Raw genomic sequence first — 16,322 nt, forward strand, 5'->3', positions numbered from 1 at the left:
TCTTCTGGCATACTACTTCCCATCTCCGCCATTCTACTGTAGAAGTGTGGGTCCTGACAATATTTCCCAGAATCTAGATGGATAAAAGGTGGGCGGATATTAGTATTACAGGCTCGTCTTGGTCCTATTTGGGTTTTCTTCTTTCTATCTCTGGGGTACTGAACTCTTTCCCTCCTCGCCCTTGGGTCATGAATGGCGCAATTGGAAGGAGAGAGGGTGAGATCGGGACTGGGCTGACTGGCATTCATGTATCCCATGAAAGCGTTTGGGGACTTTCTGCTCCTTCAAGATTGTCCCATTCGGATTCTGCATCTCGCCTAGGGTATCCCCCCGAGAACAACCCCAGGATCCCCTATCGAGGTGATCCTCCCTTGCTGGTCCACCACCAGGATTGGGATCCAAGACCAATGGCCCTTCCCAGGACACCTGAATAGAGGACTCTCTGGCTTACACTTGGGACTACCCCTAGATTTCCCACAGCGTGGATGAATGTGATACAGACTTGCAGTCTTTAAAAACTAAATGGAAATATAATAGGAGATACACCTTCCTCACCTACATGGAAGGGTGGTTTGCTTTCTCTACTTTAGACCATTTATTTGTCACCAAGCCTCTTTTTGAAAAATGTTCTTACCTTTCGGTAGTAGACTCCACTTTGAGTGACCATTTGTCTCTCCAACTAACCCTGGATTTAAAGATCTCTAGCTGCAAAAGCCACAGTAGGTCTTAGAACACATAGAGCTGGTAATAGCATTAAATGGAACCATAAAAGCATGCTTACAGTAAAGTGTAACTTGGGGGAACCGAAGGCTTGGCTTAGCAACTCTTATTTGTCTTTGCTCATGAAGCTTACACACATCACAGACATCCTGAGGAAGTTTTCTGCGAAAAACGGCTGGCACGACCATTTCTACAAATAAACCTACGTGTAAAAACGCACACAAATTTGATGCACGCAAACACAAAAAAACAAACAAACAAAAAAAAGAGATGAGGAGAGACCCAAGGATGATTCCAGCTACTGATCTGGAATGCACTTTAAGGGAATGCAATTCATAAAACAAAAGTTTAAATACCTGGCTAAAATCTCACAAGTATCTCCTTGTCCAAAGAGATTCCCAAATAATGTAGCTATTTCTGAATGTTCATAGTGCCCTAGGTTTCTCGGACTTCATTAATTTGGATACTCACATCCACCGTGAAGAACTAGCCAATCCCATTTCAGAATCTCTCTGGTATAAAATTGTTTTAGATCTCTATGCCCCCTTTTAGTCATCTCATCCACCTATACTAACTGTTGAGAAATCTTATGAGGACCTCTTGTTCCAAGTGGAGGATATCGAGACTGCTATAAGGAACTCTAAATCATCTAATACTTCAGGTCCTGATGGAATTTCCAATTTTATCATGGAAATGGATCCCATCATCTGGAGCTATACTCTAAAAATACTCTTTGAATCTCTTGTTACACATAGATACGGACCCCCTTCCTGGAAGCGTTTTCATTTAATACCGATCTATAAGAAGGGTGACAGGATCAATCTAGCTAACTTCCATCCAATCACGCTCGTAGACTCATCTGGCAAAATGTTATCTTCTCTGATCCTACTTGAACTTAACAAGTGGATTGCAGAAAGTGCTATTCTTGACAAGACTCAATCTGGTTTTAGGAAACGCCTGGGGACTAATTTAAGTGGCCTCCTTATTTCTCTTCTATATGATAACTTCATAAAGAAAGGACAACCACTGTATTTGGCGTTCATGGACATATCCATGTCATGGACAAATCCATGGCCTTTGATCAAGTGAAGAGAGATCAGCTATGGGCAAATTTGGCAGCTTGGAATTGCCCACTGTACTTAAATACTCTGAGAAATTAATTCTGAAACAAAAGGTACAAGTGCGATAACACACGGAGGGTTCTTTATCGGAATGGATTCCCACTTTAAGGGTCTTCGTCAGGGGTGCATTTTAGTGCCAACATGATTTAATCTGTATATAGCGACTCTTGCAACTGAGCTGGCGTGTACTCACGCCTTCCACCTTGATTGGCAGATTTGCACATCTATTGTTTACCTTATGCATACGAGCTGGTTTTGCTTGGTCGAACGTCAATAGGTTTGCAGCACAGTTTATCAAATCTCGATTCGTACATGAAGTTAAATGATCTTGAGATCAACTCGAAAAAGACTACGATTCTGATGTTCCAAAAATATAAGAAAAAGGGTTCATTTAATTGGAGTCTTAACGAGACTAAACTCGAGATAGTGGAACAGGGGAAGTATTTGGAGTTAATGCACAAGTAGATCGTAAAACCTAAAGTCCGGCAGGGGAAAATCTTTTCATTAGTGACCTCTTATGCAGCACAAATTAACAGAATTAAGAGCAGCTATGGTCATTTTTCACTGTTACCACCGATCAAATTCTACCACATGCATGTTGTCCCCAAAATAACGTATGGAGCAGAAGTTCTACCAGGAACTGTAAATATAAACTGGTCTAAAGTTGAAGTGTGATTTTGGAAGACCGTTTTAAACCTACCAAGTTGTGTTCCTATTGCTTCAACTACATTTTAATTGGGTCCAATATCACTTCAGTCTTTTACTGGAAAAAATTGCAACTTCTCAAAAATATCCTGGACCCGCTGCTACATGCCATGTATGCTGAACTAAAACATATAATGCAAATCGATCAAAACTCAGTATTTAATGCCTGGGCTAACTGCTGTAAAACTGTTATGAAGACTTCTGACATTACTATTACTCTATTGTTGGAAAAACCAGTAATTGCCGAAACAAAATCCACACATGTGATTGGTTACAGACTAGACTAAGTGCAGGGAAAAATAAGCTCTTCTCATGTATTACTATCCTAGAAAAGGGTAGGTTCCTGAGCAGGAAATGGATGATGGCTATTTTGCGATGAAGGCTTAATTTATATCCTACTTATGAATGTATGATAAGAAGATTGCTCATTAGAGATGGAATATGGGACACAATAGCCATGGAAACCTGTATATCTTGCAGGATCAAGGGAACTATCCCTATTATGAGCATGAAAGAATCAATATAATTTATGCAAGAATATGAAGAATACCAGTGGGTGAGTAGCCACAAGCATATTCAATACAAATTAGATGTGAATCAACAAGAATTATTAAGTATCGCCAATATTTGAAATCATGGGCCATAGATATTTATCTAAGTTTTTCAAACAGGAATCGCCCCGTCAGATGGGTGTAATAAAATATGTGCAAGGCAAACGATGGGCTTAATACATTTGGGAGAGGTGGCTATCAAATGAGTGGTCACTATAAAGTAACAGGAGGTTTCAGTTTGCGATTTCACTCTGTACCATCGTGTACAGTGTTTAATGGAATGTGCCATTAACTCTCCATCCCTACCAATCCTCCCCTTTGGCAACCTCACATTTTCTGTCTGTTCCTATATTATTATTATACCTCAAGATTGGATAAACTGTGAACACATTTGATCTACATGTTGGATAATTATGTTATAATTAAGCCCGTTTTCAAAAAAGACTTTTTAGAGCCAAAACACATGTCAACCTAGACGGGCATTAGGAATGCAACTGCCAATGATCAACCAGATCAAATACATTGATTAAGAACAATTACAGAGTACATTTCCATTCATTGGGGGTGTCTGGCACACCACTAGAGTACACAACCAATAGTTAGTGATTTCCTCGATTTATTACAAGAAAGCCATAGTTCTCCACTAGGAATCGTGTAAGATGTACTGGGATACAACCATACAGTCACATCAATGCACAAGCTCATATCTCGTTTCTCCATATATTAATCAACTTATCTGAGAACCCAATGATTAATTCTGTGAAGCCAAAGCTTTATCGCAGCTAAATGCATAACAGGATGGGCTGTTCGGTACTATGGAATGCCATAGATGTATGCATGCTAGAGTGCAGGATGTGGTCGGGCACTTTATCATCCCAGAGGCAAGACTAGGCAACGAGGAAATCTGCACATTTTTCACCAGACTTTCGAAACATTCAGATTTCAATGTAGCTCAATCTGCTCCTCCGTGTGGGTCTAGAGCAGTGCCACTGTTACTTTTGCTGCAATAAGTTTACCTACAGATCGGAAGATGCACAATTATAATTGGTTATTTATAATGCGCTTAATACCCAGAGGATTTTAAGCCCGGATCCGGGGATCGTACCTGTGTTGCTCCACGTCATCTTGCATCCAAGGTGAGCGTGTTGCCCCTGTGCTTTCCCCCCCCTGCCCCAGAGACATACTGAATGATAGCCGCCATATCTTTTTACTTGGGGTAATGCAATTGGTGTACTCAAATCTTTATATTCACCTCTTTCACAGTGAACTATTTAGGAACATGGCTGAATGTGGAAGGCAGAGTTAATGATTTTGTCAGTAAATCATAGTTTTTCAAATGTTGCTACTTGTAGCGCCTGCATGATACACAGACAGTGATCGTGTCTTTTCAAGGAACCTCAAGTCAAGTGGTAGGAAGTCTAGAACAGCGCTTCATTATCTGATGAGAAAGGGATGCTGACAAAACTTGGTTGACTTCTTGTTAAAAGAACCAAGACCCTATTTCACTAAGCGAACATACGAGTCATGTCTTCCAACTATTTAGGAGGAGTAATTATGGTAGCCTGCCCTTATAGCTCACCTACTGCCGACTCATTATCCGACAATAGCGCTGCTGCTTGATTTACAACTAGAAAATGTGGCAGTAAGGGAGAATGCAAAGGTGCCCTTGGGCTGACAGTGTCCACACTGCTGGCTTCTTCCCAGGCTAGGCATGCATGCCTGTGCAGTATGGAGGCAAAGCATCTGGTGATGGTTTCCAGTTAGGGCCGGTAGGAGTGCCACCTCCCACACCATCTAAGAATGGCTGGGGGTCCAATGAATGCACTTAGAGTTAGCCCCTAATTATCAAAGACTTACTATGTAATTTTGTTTGATATCTCAACGTAAAGAAGTACTGTACACAGTAGAACCAGGTAGTCTGTAGGGAGTAGTCTGTAGAGCATCCTTCAATAGCCACAATCTCACAGTACTCCCAACTAGGAAGAGATGTTACAGGATGTCACACTCCCTTATGTACTCTGGGACATTCATTTTTGGAAAAGATGACCAGTTGTGTGCTGTCAATAAATGCAACATCAGACTGGGAAGACAACTCTCTCTACCCAGAAATTGAGGCCACAGGAGAAAAACCATAAAGAAAATAAAGTATAGAGACTGTAAAGGCATCATGAAGTATGGCACAGACAACAGATTCAATATTCAAAACAAACCAAGTAATTTATTAACTCAAATGTCTGGGTGATAGAAGGCCTAACTTGCCCTATCCTAAAGTAGGATTTCCCTACCTGAACGGAACTAAGGAAAGTCTGAGTCAAAGAATTCAACTTAAAAGTCTGTCTGTGTCCAACACCTATGCTTGCCCTCACAACTAAACTAAACAACATGTAGGGATGCTATAATCAAAGTAATAATGATCAACATAAAGTCCTGAGCTGCTTACAGCTCTCAGCTTCCTTTTCAGCTTCCCTTCAAAAGTTCCATAAAGAGTCTCAAGATTACCTTTCTCAATTTAATGCAATACAATTCCATACAGGCTTTGGGGTTCCCTTCCCCAAGTTCAAGGCAACACAGTTCACACATACAGGAGTCTTGAGGTGCCATCCTTAATACAGTACTTGTAGTTCCTCAAATCCCAGGGTTCCTTTCCTCAAGACTTCAATGAAACATTTGCACTGATCTCAGTCTTTCAATGTTCAACACAAAATGGGTCCACTTGTCCCTCCTTATGGTGTGTTTCACCAGTTCCCTCACAGCACCCCTTGGTTTATTAAAACATTTATTTTGATGATCCATTTAGAGCTCACTGGCCACTAGGTGCAGTTGTCAGACCACATGGTCCACCCATCATAGGTCACGCAACCAGGAACCCCAGGTTCTCCAGCCCACACAGTTTCTTCGGCTCTTGCGCCTGTGTCCAGATTCACATTCACTTGTTTTCTCTTTATGAATCTTGTGATGCTGTGTGCAAGCCAACACTTTCCTGGTTTCTCCTGGTTAGCCTCTTGGCTTTGTCACCATGTGTCACACACTTATTGCCATATTATATTGCCACTGTATTTCAAAGTTGCAATCAGTTTGACATTCAAAAAGTATTTGAGCTTTGAAAAGTATTTCAGTTGTGGTTGGAAAGGCTTTCTCACAACTTTCTGAGATTCCCCAGAGTTCTATTGGCTTGAGTGGATCTTGTTTCATATATGAAATTTCAGTTTTATCACTCTTCTTTGCATAGCCCATGTATCTTGCCAATAATGTTTCCTTCACACTTCCTTATACTAGCTGCAACATTCTCTTGTCTTGGGAAATGCATATATTCAGTTTCCTCCTCCCTTTTTTGTTTATTCAACATCAAACGCTTTATAAACAAAAAGATTCAGTCATTTGACAAGGAAAACGCTCACCAGCAATCTGCCCCTAACGCGTTGTACCTTCAGTTTCACTTAAACAATGCCTTGCCACTTTGTTTCTGCTCGCGAAGGCCTTTTCATCGGGCATTGAATTTAACAATGCTTTCTCTTCATTTGTAATAGTATCAGAATTGCGTATTTGCGTATGCGTGTGACGCAACCCGGCATCTCCCGAGTGTGCTTCTGCCAATCACGCAAACTTCTTGGTTGCCTTGCTTCACCAATAATCCTCTCCTTTTGACTTCCTCTGCTGAAAGGGGGTCTCTGGCTGCTCCCCAGGCACTCTGCCACACCCGGAGGTAAAGAGCACTCAATTACGAACTTAGTAGAATGGCCCAACCTGGCACCGCTGTCTGCTGCTCGACCTCGGCAGAAAGGAACAGCAGTTCCTTTGCCACTCACAAGACCTGTCTCCAGCCTCGCAGGGACCCTGGCCTCAGCGACCTCTGCTTCGTAATTCGGTCGGTCACAGCCACCTTCAACACCACGACTTCTGCCTCTCTCCTGATGCAACAGCTTCCTCGTCCCTTACATGTAGCCCCACCTCTTAACCTCCCCTTGAGTCTTAAGGGTCCACAGGTTCATTAGCCTGACCTCTATGCAGCCCATTTGTGGAACATGAAAAAATGTTTGGGGTTTTGTTTGTGCCAACTATACTGAGTCCTTCGCCCTAATATAGCAATGCTGATTTCTCAGGTGTCGCAAATATGTGAGGCAAAAAGAGAGATAGACCCCACACTCTTATTGTAACATGAAAAAAGAGTTTGCTCACACAATAAAGGACTGCACCACACTCATGTTTTGATAAGCAGATTTTAGATTTTAGTCATATTAGGTGCATACACATTTTCAAAATCATATAACAACAAAGCGCCCTTTTGGATAACACGTGTTTCGACACAACAAGTGTCTTTGTCAAATCAGTGCTAATTTCGACTAATTTCAAAACAAAATCATTGCCAAATTTTAATTTGCACCCCATTGGTCATTGATGGGTTAGATAAAACAAAACACGTTCATGTAAAATGACAGAACAACAGGGAGGGGTGTTGGGTGGGTGATGTGGGAGTTTGTGGAAACACAGGGAGATAAAATGTACATAAAATCAATTGTAATGTCCACAATCGGTCTTCAAAAATGCATATATCTTGATGTAGGTTCAAATATAACTTGTTCATGCACTGCATGGTTGTGAAAACATACAATAGCAAATAGAAATCACAACCTTACTCCAATAATCGTTCAGGTTCACAAATATCTGGCTACAGGTATCAATATATTATTGTAGCACTGCTAATGGGGAAAGTACACTGATGATATATGAAGGGTATATATGCCTTACCTAATTCATATTGCATATGTGTTCAGTTTCGGAGAAATTGCGGTCTATGGGGTAAATCCCTCCTGAAAAAGTATTAGATTATGGTCAGATGTCGTGTATGTAGACTTTGTACTTCCATGAATTCACGTCCTGGATTGTAATACGTTAATTTCATCACTAAAAAGCACTCTATCCAGAAACTCTTTCGTAAATTTGGTGATATTTAGTTTTGCCATAGCCATTTATTCAAACATCAGTGTCACGAGTATTTAGCTCTTAAAAGTAGGCTCTAGCAGCCCTAAAGACAAGACTTTGTGCTCCGGTTTCCCAACTCATATGTAAAAAACACTCGAAAATATCTGAACAAGCCTCCTACAGTATTCGGAGCATCTATTATAAACGGACTGCTAAAAAGAGTGAACTATGTCTCCTCGCGTCAGCTGAAAGCGTGATCATTGTGTCAATGGCTTATGGCTTATGGGTGTTGCCATGGTAACGAGTAGTCCTGCAATTAACATTGTTCCCTACTCTTTGTCGCCTATTCCTCGTCCCAGTACTGTCAAGTGCACATGTGGGGAAATGAGGGTAACAGCTTTATAGTAACCAATAAAGGTCGAGGAAGGGTTAGGTTGGTCATCTATAGGGAAAGGGGGATACCATGTCTCACCTCTGGGTACCCCACTCACAATCCTCAAGGACCCTCCACCCAGGTGATCCTCCCTTGCTTCTCCACCCCGAGGGTCGGGATCCGAGAGCGATGGCCTTTTCCTGGCCACCTGCGCAGAGGATCCAAGGGGATCCTCAGGTTTCTCACAAGACCCACACTGAAAAGCCTAAAAAGCAGAGGATACCTGGTGCAATAGGATGACCACATCATTGGACTTGTTTTACAGATGACTGTCATCAGGGACAACATGTTTTCAGCCCTGAAATTTAAGTTAATGCTTCAATGTTAGTCAATTATTCCAGCTAGAATGACATAATAAATTACAATGACTAAATTACAATGACTTGAAAAAATAATTTCCGGGAGAGGAAAAATGGTGGCCTAGGGAATGTGATGTCACCTGGCAACTCTTTGTCTAGCCTAATCGGCTTTATCGCCACTACAGGAGGGACTAGACTTGCCAAGGAGCCAATAGCTGAAGGTGCTCTCTACACATGCTACCAACAATGCCATGCATACCACTTAAACGCCACAGTTTGACTCAGAGTAGGGCTGGCTCTGAAATTCTTCCCTAGGAGTTCGACAAAGTGAGTAATTTTAGGTATTCTCAAAATATCTGTGTGGCAGCAAGCACTGCATGTAACAAACAAGGTATCATAGCAATTTCATTAAGCACCTAATAACCAGGATTGTGGGGCATTCTGAGACTAGGCCTTACTCTACCTATCTATGCCCATTAGATCACAGGGACTCAGAAATCAAAGTGGTCCTTCTTCAGGACACCATGTCCGGGGGGCGCAGGTGATATTAGTGCTCCAACATAAGAGGAGGCATGATTTGTACTTCACCTTATTGCGTCATGGACTGTTTCTTATTCACCATACCACAACCTTGTGAAAGCAAGTCCAAAGCCAAATGTTGCAACAAACACATCCATATCCATCAAGGCAGAGGGCAAGTTGAAACATGTCTTCCTGAGTGTTTGGTTGAACTTGTGCAAGAACCCTGTGCATTTCTTTTTTTTAAAAACAGAACACCCTTTTAATATTTTAAATTATCACTAACAAAGCTAACCTTGATTTATTTTTCCAATGCTGGAAGGAAGAAAAGCTCTTTGGATAGACAAGATCGGTGGGATGATTGCCTTGTGAGGCCCCTAGCGCCATATGTGACAATTATTGTGTCGTTTGGTGTAGGGTTTAGTTTAGTTTTATTTCTGCAAAATGACGAGGTTTCATAGCACAAACACTGGTGCATACTCTTTAGATGGATGTGTACAGGCTCACCCACCCAGTAAGAAAAGGCAATGCATAGATCTGCGTACTGGGATTGTCCCAAATAGAACCATATTTCACATTTGGGGGTCTCTGCTAAGTGACAAAAGTTACTGGGAAATATATATATATATATGTAAAAAACACACGAAGGTGGAGAGTTGTAGCACTGCAAAAAAACTCCCCAAACAACGTGTCAGACACAGTCCCTTGCACACATGACCATACCAAAATCTAGTGAAAAAGATAGTCTTTATTTAATTTAAAAAGACATGTAACCAACAAAACATGCAATTAAGCATAGTCAGGGAGGGCACAAAATTAGTTGCCTCTCCCCATGACATACAGGTGTAGAAAACACTCACCCCCTTAGTTCCGCTTGTCTCACCAAGCTTCCTCAGGCAGATTAACATCCACGTTCGAGAAAAATGAAAGGTTTTGCAAGGGACTGTGTCTGACACATTGTTTGGGGAGTTTTTTGCAGTGTTACAACTCTCCACCTTCGTATGTTTTTACAAATATTTGGGGATTTTGCCATAATTCCCTTTCCCTAGCACCAGCTACAAGACAGGCAGTGCACTATATTTGGCAACTTTGTTTTTTCAAATATATATATATTATTTTTCTTTTCTAATTTTTGGTAGCAAAAATTAATTTACACCTTTACAAAAAAATAGTCATCAACAAAAATTCATAACTTAATCGCAACATTCTTTGTATAAAACACGTTATGAGACATAATAAAACCCACTATACCACAAAACATAGAATACACAAAGGCAACATACAATAAACACACCTTTAGGTGTTTTACAATATGGGACAAAATTTCAGTTTCAGCTCTTCCTAAAAGAAAATATTCATCGATCTAATAAAATTTCTCATCTAGCTGGAAGTCGCATAACAATCATCATCACAAGTCTAACAGTTGCTAGCATGATAGAATTTGATTGAGCCCACATGCAACGCAGCCAAACTAAGTGACATTCAAAGATGGAATTTGAGACTAAAAGGGTCCCAAACAACTTCGCCTTTATTGGTCAAAATAGATGCAATACATAAACAGGTGTTCTAAGGTTTCAAGCTCACCAGGAATTAGGCAGAACCGGCAGCAATCCCACTGCCCCAGGTCCCTGTACCCAGACCAATTCCTGATACGAGAACCAGTGTGGATAAGATCCAGACGGAATCTCATATATATCCTTCTTGCATTTTTGTCATGGAAGCATAGGACATAGGGCAAACGAGGAGGAACTGCATGCCTGAATGTTGCATAGGTAGTAAATGAAGAGTAACCTGAAATCAAATCAGAATTGCGGGCCCATGCATGCTTAAAGAATCTAGTTTTAACTTTCCCCGGTGAGTCAATTAAGTCCTGCTGCAACATGTTCAAAGATCTTAAAATGGCAAATATTCGTGATTTAAATTCGATAATAGATGCCGGTCGTTCTTCTATAAGCATTGACCTAAAGTCCTCATAAAGAGAATTGGCTGGGGGCAAAATCATTTTACCGAATGTATTTACCATACGCCAATAATATTTATCAGCCAAGGGATATAAACCCAATTCATGTAAGATAATAGCATTAGGTAAGTAACCAGGTAAACCTAAGACCCTTTTCCACAGTTTGCCTTGCAAGAGATTTAATGAAGGCCCCATCTTCAACAAAAATGCGTCCAGGGAGTAAACTAGAATGGGCTCTACTTTCAGAGTATAGTAGTGAAGCAGGGGCATAAGAGAGTATCTGCAATACCTAGAAAAAATGATTTGCATCTGGGCAGACAGATGATTAAGCTTAGTGTTCAACACTGTGCGCCACTCGCCGACAGACATACTACTTGATATATGGTAACCCAGATAGATTGTCTCTTCTTTTATCATGATTGGATGTAAATTTATGACAAAATTGAACCTGGGCATTTTCTTCTTAGTTGTAAAGACTATAATATGAGATTTAGCTGGATTAATTGTCATATTATTCAATACACAATAATCATGAAAGATATTTAGTTTGTTTTGAAGCCCGAAGGGTACCTTATCAAATAGGATGACATCATCGGCGAATGCAAACCAGTGGAGACGCAGCTTGCCCAAGGATACTGGAAAGGTGTTAGTTCCCTGCGAAATTTTCTCGATATCGGCCAGGTATAGATCAAATGATAGCGCGGCCAGATTGCAGCCCTGCTTCACACCAATTCTCGTAGGGATGTTGTCGGATAACAGACCGTCTGAGCTGATACGGACCCTGTATGAAGTATTTTGATGCAGAGCGGCTATTATTGCCACCAGCTCAGCGGGATACCCTAGGACAACATCTTCTGCCAAAGGCGGTTACGTAAGACATTGTCAAATGCAGCTGATAAATCTAACGATGCCATATAGATCGTACCATTTGACTTAGAGCGCGCTGCCGAGAGAAGGTGGGCAAGAATCGACACATTTAACTGCGTGCCCATTGCCCAGCGAAAGCCGACCTGTGCTTTTGAAAGAATACTAAAGGCATTGACATGGGCTTCCAAGTCACACAAGACAAGCCGTGCAACATTTTTTGCTGCTGTATCTATTAAGGCAATTGTCCTAAAATTTACAGGGTCGCTGAATGCGCCTTTTTTGTGGATTGGAATTACAATTGCCATCAGCCATGACTTGGGAATTTTTCCAGATTGATATATTAGCTGATAACGAGCGAGCAGGTACCTAGCCCAAAAGTTGGGATCATCCTTAAAGACACAAGGTGGTAACCCATCTGGCCCAGCCGCTTTTGAAAATTTCAGCTAGGAGATTGCCCATATTATGTCTTTGATTTCCCAAGGGCAGACACGGGGAAACTTCAACTGCAAGTTAACTAACTCTAGCTTTCTATGAGTTACCGGCAGATCATATTTCAACACCAGAGATGGTTGCCACCATACGTTTGTCTACCTTATCTATGGGATTTCTTAAGATAGACCATAATTCCCTGGTTTTATTTTTGCATAGCAAATCAATCATGTGTTGGTTGGCTAGGTTGTGAGCAGCCTGACGGAGCATCTTCAACTGCTGCTTGAAACGAGCAACAATTACGTTTTTTTCTCTGTTATAATTTGGCAAGCTAATACATGCGTCTTAATTTATGAAGTTCGCTATTTCTTTGAGTTTTGAGTTTTGCAACCAATGCCAGATGGGGGTGAGCAATCTGCGATAAATTCTTAACCAGGGAATCCTTAGCTACACTAACCAGATGCCTACGAATCATCGTCAGATTTATTTCGTTGATTTTTGCCACGTTACCCACAGACAAGTGGTCATTGTGAATCACTAAGAGGTCCCTATTCACCAGGAAGACCAATTTCCGGCAGATGGAAGGGTGCCATTTGACAGACAGAGTATGCCTGTCACTTTCCACCATAATGGCGGAAACCGAAGCTTCATATGCCTCAATCCCCAAATGTAGACGGATAAACAGCATACAATGGTCGCTCACTCCCAATTCCAAAACTGAAACGGGGGCGAGCAAGCCAGAACACACTCTTGATGCAAACAAGTAATCGATAAGAGACGATGCTGTTTTGCGCTGCCAAGAGGTTTTAATAGAGTGTGTCGCAAGTTGGATCGGGTAGGTACCCCATGCTTCAAAAAAGTTTGCCCATCGACTTCCTCTCTGAAAAGCTTGGAGAACATATGGTGAAGAGCAGGCCGAGCGGTACCCTTCAGTTCTAAATACGAGTTCAGGTCGTCTCCAATCACAATTTCATGGTTAGGGCAAGAAAGAGAAGCATGGCCTAAAATTCGATTTAGTTCTTCTAAAACCGAATCCAGGGACACTGCGCTCGGATTCCAATAAATAGACAACAAGAGCAGTGCCGGGACTTTACAGTGATTAAGCATCAATTCCACCAGTATGCATGACTCAGATTTGTCTAAAAGACATGGCGCCACCTTCAAGCCATTGTTAACAAGGATAGCAATACCACCAAATGGACGACCAGATTGAGCACGTCGTGCCGGAACACTAAAACCTGTATATCCGTCTGGCACGATATTATCTAGCGCCACCGTTTCCTGCAACAATAAAATGTCAGGTTTAAGGTCACTCCCGACCCGTCCATGCCATGCCCTGAGATGGCTTACACCACAACAATTCCAGGAGGCGACAATAATACTGGCCAGTTATGATTCTAGAGTAGCAGTCTTCATGGATACAGCCACTTTAATCAAGGGCTCCAACCAAGATAGGCTACTTAAGGCTTGCGTCAGTGAGGCCGATTGTAAAGATAATTGGTTGGCGTGAGACTCGAAAGGGGCCAGTACTGGACCTTCAGTACGTTCTATTTGGGGAGTTGGTACAAAGTCCAGAAATGCCCAAGCACTCTCCATATCCGCAAACAGACATGGAGCAAGACCAAGAGAATCAAAATCATCTGTAAAGTCCAGAATCATTTTAGTTATTATCAGCGATTGGACTCTACACAACACTCTATGGCTGTTGTGGGGCGCTAATTTTACCCAATCTAGGTCCTTTGATGATCGATTTCTTAATGCAGGAGTCTGAAAGAATAAATTCATCAAAAAGGACCTATTGATCCGTGCTGTGCCATTGAGGTCTGGATTACTAACCCAACCGAGTATTAGTTTCATGTCCTTTGGAGTTTCCGAAAAGGGCAACGTGTCAGCAAAAGCCTCCGCTAAGAGGGTTTTTCGAGCTGACACTTCCTCCGTGTGGACAGTCCGCGGCAAAACCAAAGATGCCTTCACATCCGCTAGACTAGAGGCAGTCACCTCTTGCTCTTCACTAGCCGATGAGACAGTTGCCTGTACTACCGGCTCGACGACCTGGCCCGCAGGGATCAGTGACGAGGGCAGGAAGACACTCGCCAATTGTGGAGAGGTTACCCCTTTTGTTTCCACAATCACCCGAGTAAACACTTTTTTAGATAATGTTGGGAAAAAAGCAATGAAGTTGAGGTTGTGACTAGGCAGCCGGTCCCCTAAGGGTTATATGGGAGGAAAGCTGCACATTGCCACTTTTCAGAGCTGCAATCTGTAAATGTTTTTTGCTTTCCTCATTAAGATCACACAGATCCAATACCAGGTCATCCTAATTTGCACCTATTTTGGTACTTCATGTTGAACTGGCATCTGTTTGCACCTGGGGACAGGTGTCCAAGGTTGCTTTTTTTGCCACTTTCTTCTGCATGGCCTTAGTAAGATTTAATCGTTTTTGTGCTCTAAGGAAGGGCTTCCTCACCTTGCGAAAGATAAAATGCCTTCCCTCTTGCGATACCTGTCCCTCCTCTGGCTCGCAAGACAACGAGGGAGTCACGGCTTGAAGGGTGATCTGGCCATCGATAATATCCGTCAATGCTGTGGGACTGTCTGGTGAATCATCAATACCATTAGCAACGTCCGTTCCTCCACATGGATGACTGTAGGCTCTAAAGGTTGATGGTTCGCAGCCAACTTAAAAAGTAGTTGTTCAACTTGTAGAAGATGCTCATGGTGGAGTTTAGCTACTTCCATCAAATCGATGGCCTCTGAGTCACAGAGCTCTAAACCAGCCCTCTTATCTCCTTGCAATGCTTGCGAGTACGATCTTTGTGGCAAATAGGCGTTAAAGTTCCCAATTTCTGTTTGAGAACCTTGCGATCGTGTAAGACTGCTAAGCAGAGGGGGTAGCAAGGTGGAAGTAGCACTAGCCAGCATTTTTTCAAATTGAGCAAGGTAGTAGGGTTTAGATTGTTCTTCCGCCAGAATGAAGCCTTCCAATCTAGCCATCTTATCTTTCATAAAAGCAAGATAACCCTGCATTTCCCTTAATGAACAATGGGTTAGCTCATGGCCATTGTCCAAGAGGTTAAGTATACGCGAGAATACTGGGAAATTGAAGAGCTCATTTGGAAGAGTACCGGAGGACGAATCCTCTGGAGTTGAGGATGACCGCACTTCACCTTTGTGGGCCGATTGATCAACGTCATCATTCCCCGGGGAAAAGGCGTCCAATCCAAGTGGAAGGAAAGTCCCTGATGAATGTACATCGTCAACCTGAAAGTTGTTGTATCCCTAGGACTGTCCCCCTCCCAAACCCCTCAATGGTAAGGCTGGGAGGACCCTTCCATGGTCACAAAGCTTTTTACAGTTTTCATCAGGAAGATGGAAATGAACTTGTTCCCGAAAGGGAAATGACCTAGAGGCTGGTGAAGAGGGGCCCAATGAAAGCCGCACTCGTTTGCCTAATTCGCTTATAATTGTAGGTGCCAACATCGAAGTATCTGATACATGGGGGACACCTTCATGTTCGTGCATTGGAGTGCAATTTATGTCATGGATAAGGGAAGCCTCACCACCAACCTCCCCATCATTTTCATTAGCTTCTTGGACAGAAAAGGTTGGCAAGGTTAGGTCTGGTGGGGGGACAATCATGGAAACATCCTTGTGAGAAGGTGAGTCTTCCACTTTAAGGGCCTCAGATACCCCTTCTGAATCTGGCCCAACAGCCCGCTCATCAGACGAAATTGATATAGATAGTAAAGACTTTTTGTTAGTAGGTAGCAAGGGTAGGGTGCTATTGTGAGCTTTATT

General features: G+C 42.2%; 1 protein-coding gene across 4 annotated transcripts in view; it reads right to left on the bottom strand.

Moving 5' to 3' along the window:
• The window catches only part of JSRP1 (junctional sarcoplasmic reticulum protein 1), an 835,213-nt gene that overhangs the window by 615,555 nt on the left and 203,336 nt on the right, over nucleotides 1-16,322 (bottom strand). Inside the window, exon 1 of one of the 4 annotated variants that reach the window (XM_069649525.1) lies at nucleotides 7,844-7,878. The exons of the other annotated variants lie outside the window; for them this stretch is intronic. Coding sequence (XP_069505626.1) covers nucleotides 7,844-7,859 — 16 coding nt within the window. The 5' untranslated portion in view covers nucleotides 7,860-7,878. Of the gene's footprint in view, nucleotides 1-7,843; nucleotides 7,879-16,322 lie in introns of those variants that run through there. 4 annotated transcript variants of the gene reach the window in all.

The sequence above is a fragment of the Ambystoma mexicanum genome, chromosome 1p (genome assembly GCF_040938575.1).
Source record: "Ambystoma mexicanum isolate Mex_15411 chromosome 1p, UKY_AmexF1_1, whole genome shotgun sequence".
NCBI lineage: Eukaryota > Metazoa > Chordata > Amphibia > Caudata > Ambystomatidae > Ambystoma > Ambystoma mexicanum.